Genomic DNA, 12,475 nt, shown 5'->3' on the forward strand with positions numbered 1-12,475 from the left:
TAATAAAAATAGAGTGCATCATAACTGTAATGCGCTTGAATCATCCGGAAACCATCCCCTCACCACTCCGGTCCATGGAAAAATTGTCTTCCACAAAACCGGTCCCTGGTGCCAAAAAGGTTGGGGATTGCTGCAAGGAATCGGCAAAACAAATCATTTTAAAATAAGGATAAATCTTAAAAGTCTTACGAATATTAATTGCTGCAGGTAGCTAGGGGGCCATATGGTTTCAAATGCTTTTAGAGGAAAGTTGCACCCAGAATACAGTGAACTTTGAAGTACCTCCGCTTCCATGATCTCTCATGCATTACTGGGGGTCAACACAGGTTCATGTCTGTGAACAGCAGAGATTGCGTTCTCCCAGCATCTTGCCACTAGGCTAAATAAACCGGAAGCAATACACTTTGGTGACGGAGTAAGAGAATTGTTTGGGACAAAGCCACTCCTTTGAGAGGCAAACTGACTCAAACATCACAAATGGACCTGATGCTTCTCTGAAGTGAATCTCCAGTTCGTGGATATTAAATTAGTTCTCTGCTGTCTTTGCAAATGCTAAAATGGCAAGCTTCTGAACACTGTGTTTCTTCCCAATGAAGTATAAATCAAATTAAAAGATCATTATCATAAGGAATTCTGCAGCAGGGTTCATTCTGCCAAGCATTTCACAAATTTACTCTCTGTTCTCTGCCCGAAGAATACAGTTTGATGGTTTTCTCCACTTCCCCAGCAGGTTTTCTCTTAAGTAAATAAATTAGAGACACAATTTGCTGTTCCAGGAATAAACGTAGGCAGCCAGAACTTTCTCTTGCCATGGCAGAACAACTCCTTTGTCTATAAGGTTTCAACCTTGGCCTGTGGTGATTCCAAAACTCTATGACATTCTTTTCAATACTACATGAAACCACATTTGGGCTTTCACAGTTTCACAGTCTTGCAAGTAAATATGGTTGGTGGATTCCCATTTAGCCAACGGAGTGCTCTGGTTAACTAGAGCTTCTGGTTAACTGAGAGATAAGGTAGCTGTATTATGAGACACCGTGAGCCAATCGCTTCCTCCCTCCCCTGTTTCATTTCATACTCTACTCACTTTGCACATTAGGTTTCTGGGTCAGCTTTCTGTGCCACTTGACAAAAAGTTTTACAGCTCAAAACCCACTCATCTGATCTAGTCTCCTAATTTAATAGGCTGAGACATAAAGGTCCAGAGGGGAAGGTGACCCAGCTAAGGAACTGCTGGATGGAACCAGTATTGGGACTTAAATGTACAGGCAATTGTCCCCACCAGGACCACCTCCTTGGAACCCCAGGGTTCCTCAGAATACAGGAGTTTGCAAATGGGTGACCCTTCCTTTCAGTTCCCTCCTGGACTACCAGTTCCCTTCCATCGACATTGTGAAATACATCTATGGCCGACACTGTTACAAAAGGCATAGAATTCTTAGGGCTAGCTCAGAAAGCACACCGAGATACGGTAAGTACCCCCATAACCATGGTTACTGCCTTCTGGCTTTCATGCCCTGGATAAAGAAAAATTCCTTCTTGCTTTTTTTTTTAAATTTTTTGGAACCTTGGATCCTTCTTGCTTTTTTGCTCACCTTCTGCCCTAACAGTCCTTACTATAAGAATCTTCTACTCACACTCTACCGTCATGTGTTTTCACTTCTCCAGAAATATTGGTTCAAATTTTGCAAAGACTTCCCGATTGTCTTTCAATTTTGATTAAGGCCTCTGCCTCTAAAAAAAAAAAAAAAAATCCTTCTTGATTGTATCAATATACATAGATAGCTCTAGTTAGAGCTACATTTGCAAACTCCGTTCACTTAATGGTGTCTCTCTTTTCCAAGTCATTATCCCCAGCTTCCAATGAGCCTGGCAGAGGTCCACTCCCTTTGGCACTGCCCTAGAGACTGCCTCATCACCTGAGGCATTTCCGTTCCTCGGGAGCCTCTGTACAAGGAGACTTCCACTATTTTCCAATGCATACAAGTAAGGACTTCTTAAGACAACTTGGTTCACTGTAAATGTTACAATCATCCAGTGATGTCCAGGAGAAAGAAATAACCTTTCTTCATAGCAATCAGATATACTTCTGAGCTTAAGAATAAAGCAAAACCCAGCGGTAAAGAATCCACCTGGAATGCAGGAGATGTGGCCGGAGCAGAGGGTTCAATCCCCCTTGGGAAGATCCCCTAGAGGAGGACATGGCAACCCACTCCAGTATTCTTGCCTGGAGAATCCCAGGGACAGAGGAGCCTGGTGGACTGCGGTCCATAGGGCTGCCCAGAGCCAGACACGACTGAGCAACTATAACAAGGGTGCCCAGCTTCCCAGTTCCTTCCCAGTCCCTAGCACTTGGAAACACAAGGGTCCAACACTCTTCTTTCCTTTTTCATTGACAAAAGTGTCCATTTTAGATGGATGACACAAGAAGGTAGGTTTGGAAAGGACAGGGAGAGGGACTTCCCTGGCGGTCCAGTGCTCCCACTGGAGGAGGCATGCGTTCGATCACTGGTCTGAGAACTAAGATGCCACAGGGCACAGTCAAAAAAAAAAAAAAAAAGCACAGGAGGAAAAAAGTTAAACCTATCTATCTAGCAGCTTTAGGACCACTCACGTTAGTAAAGAACTGCTGGTGATAACATTTGTTTGTTTCAATTTTGTTCAGCTCTGCACACTTGCTGTCATTTAGATCAGCTGCAAAGCATTTTTGCAATGAAAAAAATAGGTTTTTTACCTCCTGGGCTCTTCAAAGTATTTTAGCTTTTCAGATTTTTGCAGGCACAATACTTACTTTTCAAGAAATTCATCTTCAGATGAGTTTATCATGGGTTAGTAGTAACCATCGGAGAAGGCAATGGCACCCCACTCCAGTACTCTTGCCTGGAAAATCCCATGGACGGAGGAGCCTGGTAGGCTGTAGTCCATGGGGTTGCTAGGAGTCGGACAAGACTGAGCGACTTCACTTTCACTTTTCACTTTCATGCATTGGAGAAGGAAATGGCAACCCACTCCAGTGTTCTTGCCTGGAGAATCCCAGGGATAGGGGAGCCTGGTGGGCTGCTGTCTCTGGGGTCGCACAGAGTAGGACATGACTGAAGCGACTTAGCAGCAGCAGTAGTAACCATTACACTTAAAAATTATTCACAGCATGCTGGGCACTAGCTATTCTGAGCTTTTTCCATAGGTTAAACCATCTTGTTCTCACAATGACCCTCTGATTATTCCCACATCACAGATGAGGAAACTGAGGCACACTAACTGCAAGGGTCACCCAGCTTTGAAAATGGGGACTCATGGTCCAAGCCCAGGGAGCCTTGGCTCCAAAGCACAACACACCATTTGCCACTGGCTCAACTGCCATCTTTATTTTTGATATCTGCTGATCTTCACCCTCACAGAGGCCAGAACATGCCAGCCTTGAAAAGAATGGTAACAATTATGTGGGAGAAGACAGTGAAACTAAGAGTCTAACTCCTCGCAGACAAAATCCCACACACGACTGGGCCAGAATCATCCAGCACGTAAATACAATGGGCATATGCTTCATTTCCGTTGGCGCTGTTCTGTGCAGTCTCTGACTTCAGTAAAAGCTAATATTGCAAAGCCAGTGCAGCACCCAGGTGCAGAGGCCTGAGGCTGGTTGCCTGTAGCATATTCTGGGATGCATTATTTATAGATGCTATGATGTCATATCTACCAGAGACCTTCTCCAGACATTAATTCCTTGGAAATCCACATTCAAAAGGCATCTCTAACATTCACCACAACCGAGTGCTTACAGTATAAATTCTTGCTATTAGTCTACAGGAAGGTCTAAGTAATGATCCTGAGACAATTTCCCCAAGCCAAAGATTTTAGTAAAATCTCAATATCCAGCTTCCTCAACAGCAGAGTCAACTTACATCCTCAAAGGGTTTGTCAAAGGCACCCCCTCCCCACCAAATGCACAGCTTATTTTTAAAAAATAAACATTCAAGCCTAGGAAAAGGCAAAAACATTAGCTCTAAATTCTAAAGTGGTTGGTAATACACACACAAACACACACACTAGACTCCTTTAAAATACGCAGGGAAAGTACACACCCCACAGAATTTATTCAAATCCTTGTATCACCTACATCACGCCAAACATTACATTTTTTTTTAAAGTCATCCCAGCTTAGAAGCGGAGAATCTGTTTTTAAAATTGGTGATCCATGGAAGGCTCCAGAGAAACTGGGTCATGGAAATCCTCTATCTAAATATTCCTTAAGTGTTTGTCGGCTCCAGTATCTAGCTTCTGAGAATAACGACCCTCAGGCATGCAATTCCCTTGGTGGGGAGGATTGCATGAACTGCCATTAGCAGAAAATAAAAATAAAAACATTTTGAAATAATCGTACTAATAGAAAGCATCAAAGACCAGAGCAGGCCCACAGGCTGGAGAGGTCAGCTCAGAAAAGGCCTCATTGGCATTTTCCCACGAGTTCTGAAGCCTCAAAAAAAAAGTCAAGTGCTCGACGACCCCCAAAAAGGCCCCCTGTGTACCTGTGACTGCACCACACACACCCCGACCCTACTTTGCCTGCCAGCACCCAGCGATGGCTAAGTGGAGGGCATATCAGCTCCAGGGATGGGAACCCTCCTTACGTGCCATGCCCTGGGGTCCGCCTGGGGACGTCCACGCAGCCCCACACTCCGCCGTCTTCTCAGAGACACGTTGTACAAGACGAGCAGGGGCTACGGGGCTCCTGAGCACCCTTGGGGCCAGAGGAAAAACAAGCCTCAACATCCTCTTTTGAGTGGACTAAACAACAGATGGCCACTGGTTTCCAGTTTCTACCAGAGGGAAGGAAATAAGAACGCCAGACTGTTATTCGTAGCCTCTTAGAGTCCTCACTTTCTAGGCAAAAGCCCAGAAAAAATAAAAACTCCCCAAGAGCCCAGTTCTGGAGGTGAAAGTAAAGACCCTGACAGTGTTTTTTCTCACTTTCCAGAAGCCCCTGTGCTTCCTCTGGAACCAGTTATTGTTCAGTCGCTAAGTCATGTCCGACTCTCTGCGACCCCCTGGACTGCAGCACGCCAGATTTCCCTGTCCTTCACTGTCTCCCGGAGTTGGCTCAAACTCACGTCCATTGAGTCGGTGATGCCATCCAACCATCTCATTCTCTGTCGCCCCCTTCTCCTCCTGCTCTCAATCTTTCCCAGCATCAGGGGACTAGACATTTATGCAGAAATGTGCCCTCGCTCTCCCCTGGCCCCAGGTGGTGGTTTAGCCCCTAAATTGCGTCCAACTCTTGTGACCACATACTGTAGCCCTCCAGGCTGCTCTGTCCCTGGGATTCTCCAGGCAAGAATACTGGAGTGGGCTGCCATTTCCTTCTCCAGAGGATCTTCCTGACTCACGGATCAAACTCTGGTCTCCTGCATTACAGGCAGATTCTTTACCGACTGAGCCACAGGGAGGCCCACCCTCAACCCCGGCCCCTACATTTGGGCAAATAAGCAACTTTTTCCCTCCAGTGTCAGTAGGGTAGACTGTGTATTTCTTGAGAGTAACAGTTGTGTCTCCCTCAGGGTACACAGTGCTTGGCCTTCATGTATAGATTTACAGTGATAACAGTTTTCTGATAGATTGTTGGGGTGGAGGGTAAGGCAGAAAGGATGATGGTTGTACAAAGATCCGGCATGTACTGAACACCGATTACCTCCCGTCTCAACCCGACCACAACCCTTGGAGCCTGGGTCCATCACTGGCCCATTACAGATGAGGAAACCAAGGCAAGCAGAGGAGCAAGCCAGGAGCTAGATGAGCTAGGACTCAACCCTAGGCTGCCTGGCTGCAAAGGCTTCAAAGGGAAGGGCTGAGTAAGATGCAAGAAATAAAAGGCAGGCCCTTTTTCTCAGGGAACTTAAAATTGACAGAGAAGATGAGGCCAGGCATTCCCTGATGGCCACTGCCTGCCTTGCCACACACTGCATGAAATTTTCTTCACTGGTCCATGAAGGAATGAGAATGAGCAGGAGGAAATATTTACCAAAGTGAGCTGTGTTGACCAAGTAAGGGCAGTCTGGGGTTGTCTTTTTTAAGTAAATAAATGCATTTATTTACACGGTACAAAAGACAAGAGCTACAGTGGGACACGTCTTCCTATCTTCCCTGTCCCTCAACAACCCAGAGCCTCTCACTAGAAGCAACAGCCTCTAGAAGATTCTTGTTATCAGGACAGTTCTTTACATGAGATTGTATCTTTCCTACTATTGGGGGTGTTGAAACATCCTTCATTTGTGGGATGATAAAGACATGTGGGATGATAAAACCAGTCCATCCTAAAGGAGATCAGTCCTGGGTGTTCATTGGAAGGACTGATGCTGGAAGCTGAAACTCCAATATTTTGGCCACCTGATACGAAGAGCTGACTCATTTGAAAAGACCCTGATGTTGGGAAAGATTGAAGGCAGGAGGAGAAAGGGATGACAGAGGATGAGATGGTAGGATGGCATTATCGACTCAATGGACATTAGTTTGGGTGGACTCCGGGAGTCTCCCCCATCACTTCGGGTGATGGACAGGGAGGCCTGGCGTGCTGCGGTTCATGGGGTCACAGAGAGTCAGACATGACTGAGTGACTGAACTGAACTGCAAGACGGTTGATGATGGTGTTGTTGGCTTTTAATGTCCTGATTGGAGAGGGAGAGACAGAAAGAAGGAAGGAAGGATGTGAAGCAAGGCAACAGGGAGGCAGGGAAGGAAAAAGAAAAGCCAGCGCATCACACTCACTCTCAGTATTAATACAGGTGAGCTAAGAGGACAAAATGGATACTGCGTGAGGTCACGCCAGCAGCTCTGGGCTCGGGTCAGAGCTCTGAGTCCTTCTCAAATAGGCGGCTCCAGACTGTCCCTGTCCCTTGACGGTCTCTGCGCTGTTCAAGCAGAAACAAGATGGACAGGCTGTGTTTCTGGTGCTGAGAGAGAGGGAGGCAGGAGGTCTGGAAGAGTGGGTCTCCTGGAGTTCTGGGAGGACACAGGTCAGAGGCGGGGGGATGTCCAGCCACCCAGGAGCAGAGCTGGGGATGGGGGCACCGGGAGAGAAGGCAGGCCAGATGAGGGGTTCCCTGAGAGCACCCCAGACCAGGGGCAGCAGAACTGAACCACAGGCACTGGGCCCTCGAGAGCAGGGTACTTGCTCGTGAGGGAAACTGGTCCCCGGAAGCCTGCAAGGCACTGTTTTGCCCCAGTGAACGCCTCCTGACAGCTCTTATCGAGGAGCCGCTGCTGTCGCCCACGTGGGCCCCTCTGACCCCCACTGCCACCCCCGGGGTTGCTGCCCTGGAGAGCTATCTGGGGGAAGCAGATGAAATGGGTGGGAGTAAATTTAGTACAGTTTAAACAGCAAGTTCCCAGAGCCCAGCAGCAGGAGCCCAAGGGGGATTACTCAACCCCAGGGAGGGAAGTGACTCAGTTCACCCAGGAAACCCGAGGACATGGCCCAGCCCAGCACCTGCCTAGTTTCCACAATTTCTAACAGCGAGGGGAAAAAAAAACACATCGGTTCCAATACAAAGTCTGTGAAGACAAGTAAAGCACCCCGAGCGCCTGGCACCCACCAGCGTGCAAGCTGCTCGTGCCCGTGTTCAGAGTTGGCACTGAGGACTCAGCCGGTGTGGAACACGCATGTATAAATGATGCCCCTCTCCCAGCCCGTCCTCTCTGTCTCCTTCCTTCTCTCTGAGCCCACAGGCCAGCCCAGTGATGTTCTGCAGGGAAGATTTCCCCCAGCAGCCAACCCAGTCCTGCTGTTGGAGTGTTATAACAAAGACATTAAATTGTTATGTCAACTGTCATCTTTAAATAAAAACTTAAGCCCAGCAATAAATCTGCAGCTGGTCCCAGAGGTTTAATGGGATAATGTATAACAGGCTCGGGGCTGGGTGGGGAATTCCCCTGGTGGTTCAGTCCTGTTCTGGTCACACAGGGCGGTGGAAGGCTATGGCTTTGGCTTTTTTTTTTTTTTTCAAGTGAAGAGCATCCCAGGTACCATCAACGTCACAAGTCATCGTGGGGGGCAGGGTGGGTGCAGGGAATCATCCAGGGTTCCTCACACTTCAGTAGCCTAAGAACCAACTGAGCGCTTGTCAAAAATGCAGCCAACACTCCCTCCCACCTTGGGTGCTCAAGACAGAATCAGACAGGGGAGGGGTCTGGGTCGTGGCCTGGAAAGCTGCATTTTATCAGACCACCCCCACCCCCTTGTGGTTCATGAACACACTTTGAGAAACCTCAGAAAGGAGAACATTCACACTTTGAATCACACTTCGAAACTTGGAATTAAGGGTTGGGAGTGCCAAACCTCAGTTTAAAGACATGGTCTCCAATTAGATTTTGTGGGAAAACAGAAAAGGTTTGGAGTAAAAGGAGCTGGGAGGCAGGACTGCAGCCAGGTCTGAGTCAGGGTCCAGCAGGGATGGATCGAGTTTTTGTGGGGCTAGATGCTTATACAATTTGGACAGCCACTTTAGGAAAATAATTCAGAATCACCAAAAAAGAAAAAAAAAAAAAAGTTCAGTCCACAGTCCCCTGGATCACTTGGCTGGCTTCCCAGTGCGTTTGCCTCAGGGCCCACATTCCCCCTTTCTCACTGCTGGGTGGTGATGACCAAACTTGCAGAGGCTCATTTGTCCTTTCCTACCCAGAGACAGACGTTAAACCTAAAAATCATAAAGAAACCAGGCTCCTGGAAGCCAGACATTTAACACCAATCCACGATTTGTACCTATTGATCTTTCTATCAGTGACCTAACCACATTTCATCAGCCTTAAAATGTGTTACTCTGAAAGAGGTACACTTCACTGGTATCCCTAAAACTGCCCCCAGTCTTTCTGGGGTACAATCTGCACATATGCAACAGCACCCTAAAACCATGTGTGATCCATAATTCACTTGTTCTATTTGGAAGACTTCACCCCAAAACCGACCTGTGCAGGGATGTTCAAAGCAGCTCTATTTATAATAGGAAAAAGGTGGAAAAGATAACAGCTAACCATTATCCTCAGTTATGCCAGGCACTGTACTGGAGACTTCATATATATATACATATATATATTATATTATATATATGTTTTTGTATATTTAGTTCCACAACTCTATGAAACCCACTGTACAGATGGGAAAATGGACACTAAGTATGGACAGCAGCTCTCCTAGAATTAAAAAAAAAAAAAAAAAACACATGATTTTTAACATCTGCTGATTTCCATGGTGGAAATAGCCACTAAAATAGCCAATTTCAAGCTACCTATGGTTTAGCAACCAGGTCCCAAATTTCCCATTTAGCAATGGCTCTGAGGTCAAGTAACTTGCTCAAGGCAGCTGAAGGCTAGAGTCAGGGTAGGAACCAGGGGTGTAAGTAACTTTAGACTCCAGGCTCTGAGCACCACTCCTTTGGCCTGTGAACATCCAACAACAGGGAATGGCTAAATCGAATAGTTCAGACAGTAAAGAATCTGCTTGCAATGCAGGAGACCTGGGTTTGATCCCTGGGTCGGGAAGATCCCTTGTAGAAAAAAATGACTACCCAGTCCAGCATTCTTGCCTGGAGAATTCTATGGACAGAGAAGCCTGGTGGGCTACAGTCCATGGGGTCGCAAAGAGTCAGACACAACTGAGTGACTATCACTTTCAAAGCAAACACCCAACAGGGAAAGCCTTTGACTCACAGGCAACACAGAAAAGTTTACATGACCCCTAATACTAACACTAATATAAGCAATTTACAATAACTCTATGGAGTCCTACTTTGAGTTGTTCTCAATATTAGAGGGAATAATTTGCAAAATATGATGGATGGGAAAGCAGTTTCAATTCAGCGTTTAAGGAGGGGTATTTTATCGCCATTCTGCAGATCCTTGTCTGCACAGAGATAGTGCACCTAGTTGGAGAAGGAAATGGCAACCCACTCCAATATTCTTGCCTGGAGAATCCCGTGGACGGAGGAGCCTGGTGGGCTGCTGTCCATGGGGTCACACAGAGTTGGACACGATTGAAGCAACTTAGCATGCATGCATGCATTGGAGAAGGAAATGGCAACCGACTCCAGTATTCTTGCCTGGGGAATCCAGGGTGGGGGTGCCTGGTGGGCTGCCATCTCTGGGGTCTCACAGAGTGGGAAAGGACTGAAGCGACTTAGCAGCAGCAGCAGTGTACCTCCTAGTGGAGGTGGGACTTGGACTCAGTCGATCTACTTTCAACTCATCCTCTTAACCACAGTGTCCCTCATAAAATAAGACACGAGGTGAAAAAAAGATAGGGGCCAACATGTACAGACCCTCTTGGTACCAGCAGAAGCGACTCTTGGAGTGGGAGGTGGCAGAAAAGCCTCTGAACCCCAGAGTCAGGCTGAGCTGGGTTTGAAAGATTCTCCATCACCTAAGTGTGACTTGGAGCAAGTTACCTATCAGCTGCCTGGTGGCGAGGGCTGAGGACAATGCCTATCTCAATGGGTTGTCCTAAGGGTGAAGAGAGAATTCACTAGGTCCCACCTGGAGCGCTAAAAGGGGCTGAGCTGCAAGAAACAAAAAGGGTGAGATGGTTGGAATCAAGGACATGGTTTCATCTTCACCACAAGCTCTTCGTCCTATCGAAACGCTCCCAACTGTGGTTGGTCCAGAGTGACAGGCTGGTCCAGAGCGACAGCCAAGCTGAATCCTTTGTAACGTCTGTTGTTTCCTGGCGCGAACTGCAGATGCGCCCTTCACCCGGTATTCACCATCCTTCTCCGCCCTACATTTCGGCTCCTCGGCGCAGAACCGAAGACGCCCTGCAACCCAGGCCTGGCCGCCCAGTTGGATGCCCCGGGTCCGGGCGTGCCTTCCGCGGGCTCCGCGCTGCGCACCAACGACCGCAGCGGAGGCGAAGACCTCCAGAACTCCGTTCTGCTTTCGGAATCTAGAGCCCATGCTACCTGCAAAGTTTGGAGGTGTTTTGGATCTCCTTTTTCTCCCAGACCATCACTAAGAAGAAAACGGCTGTTGTTCCTCCTTTCAGACAAACTTCCTCCCCAACGCGCGTCTCGGGACTCAGCGCTCCCGCCGAGACTGGGACCGCGGGGACGCTGGACAGAGCAGGGAGAAGTGGCGCGTCCTGCCCGGGGCATCGCTGAGCCGCACCCGACCCCGGGCAGGAGGGAAGGATGCCCGGGGAGGTGGGGGCAGGCAGCACCAGCCCGGGCGGCTCATCGCGGCCCCTGCGGGCGCCCCAATCCCCAGCCCGCGGAGCCCTGGAAACCGCTTACCTGACGGCGGCCGCTTCCTGCTCAGTCGACTCACGGCGCGGTTGAACATCGCCGCGAGCACCCCGGGGAGGAAGGAGGAGCAGCCGGGCTGCGCGGCTGCTGAGCCGGAGGAAGACGAGGAGGAGGAGGCCAGAGGAGGAGGAGGAGCTGGCTCAGCACCGCCCCGGAGCGCGCGGCCCCCACCCTGCCGCCCTCCTCCGGGCCAAGCGCCGCGTGGCGCGATCAGTGCGCCCTACCGGCCCGCCCCCGTGGGAGCCCCGTGGTCCCGCCCCGGGGTGCCTGGGCGGGCAGGGCGCACCCGGGTGACTCCCAAACGCCGGGAGTCCAAGAACCCGGCCAAGAGCCCAAGAAGGCGCGCACTCGCTCGGAAGTGGCCCGCGCCGCCCGAGACTTAGGAGCCTTGCCCGGGCGGCTCGCGCGTCCCGGGGACCCCTCGCCGCCTGGCGGGGTTCTCCAGAGATGCCGTCCGAGCCCCGCCCAGCCCAGCCCAGCCCAGCCCTGCCCGGCTCCCAGCTCCAGCGCCCATCCTGGCCTCCCGCCTTTTCCCTGCAGCCCCGAGAAACGGGCGCGGATCCTCCAGCGCACTGCGCTTCGAGATTCCGCGCGCTTTTGCTGGGCGGCAGGTGAAGGTCACCTCCTGGTTCCGAGACCGGAAAGCTGAGATGTCGTGGTTCTGCAAAGCCCAGGTGCAGCCCACGGCCTTCGCCCTCTTGCCTCGGGTTCCAGGATCCCTGCGCTCCCCGGCCTGCCCGACACCGTGGGCATTGGGTCCTCCCACGGCCGCGAAAGCCAGCGGGGGCGTCGCCTGGCCCCGGGCCGCGATGTCCGCGGGCGGAGCAAGCCGAGCCCGCGCCGGTGGGCGCCCTCTCCCGGGCCGCGCTGCGCGGGCACTGAAATTTAGGCGCCTCCTGCCCTTGGTCTTGTGGCTCCAAGGGCCGGCCTCGGGCGAATTCCGTAGGGTAGGACCCCCTCCGGTTTCAGCGCTGAGCGATGCCTCTGCCCGGCACGCCGGCTGGCGGAGACCCTAACTTTGGGCGCCACTCACGTGGTGCACCTGTCGGCAGGGCCTTGGCGATCAACCCTGGAAATCGGGCCACACTGAGTTCTGCTTCTGATTCCTCCTTTCCCGCCGCCTGTCACCTGCTCCGCGGTGGCCAGCTCCAGTCAAATCTATTATCTCATTTCTTATGCAAAACAGCCCAAGA

General features: G+C 50.2%; 1 protein-coding gene across 4 annotated transcripts in view; it reads right to left on the reverse strand.

Moving 5' to 3' along the window:
- Positions 1-12,217, reverse strand: part of RGS10 (regulator of G protein signaling 10) — a 41,765-nt gene extending 29,548 nt beyond the window's left edge. Inside the window, exons 1-2 of one of the 4 annotated variants that reach the window (XM_061403637.1) lie at positions 11,905-12,217; positions 11,271-11,369 (exon numbers count right to left, since the gene is read on the reverse strand). In XM_061403637.1, coding sequence (XP_061259621.1) covers positions 11,271-11,319 — 49 coding nt within the window. In that variant the 5' untranslated portion in view covers positions 11,320-11,369; positions 11,905-12,217. Of the gene's footprint in view, positions 1-4,628; positions 4,863-11,270; positions 11,370-11,904 lie in introns of those variants that run through there. The other 3 variants (XM_061403633.1, XM_061403634.1, XM_061403635.1) reach the window with 3 other exon arrangements.
- Between the last annotated feature and the right edge of the window lie 258 nt (positions 12,218-12,475).

This window comes from Bos javanicus, chromosome 26, assembly GCF_032452875.1.
Source record: "Bos javanicus breed banteng chromosome 26, ARS-OSU_banteng_1.0, whole genome shotgun sequence".
Classification (NCBI taxonomy): domain Eukaryota; kingdom Metazoa; phylum Chordata; class Mammalia; order Artiodactyla; family Bovidae; genus Bos; species Bos javanicus.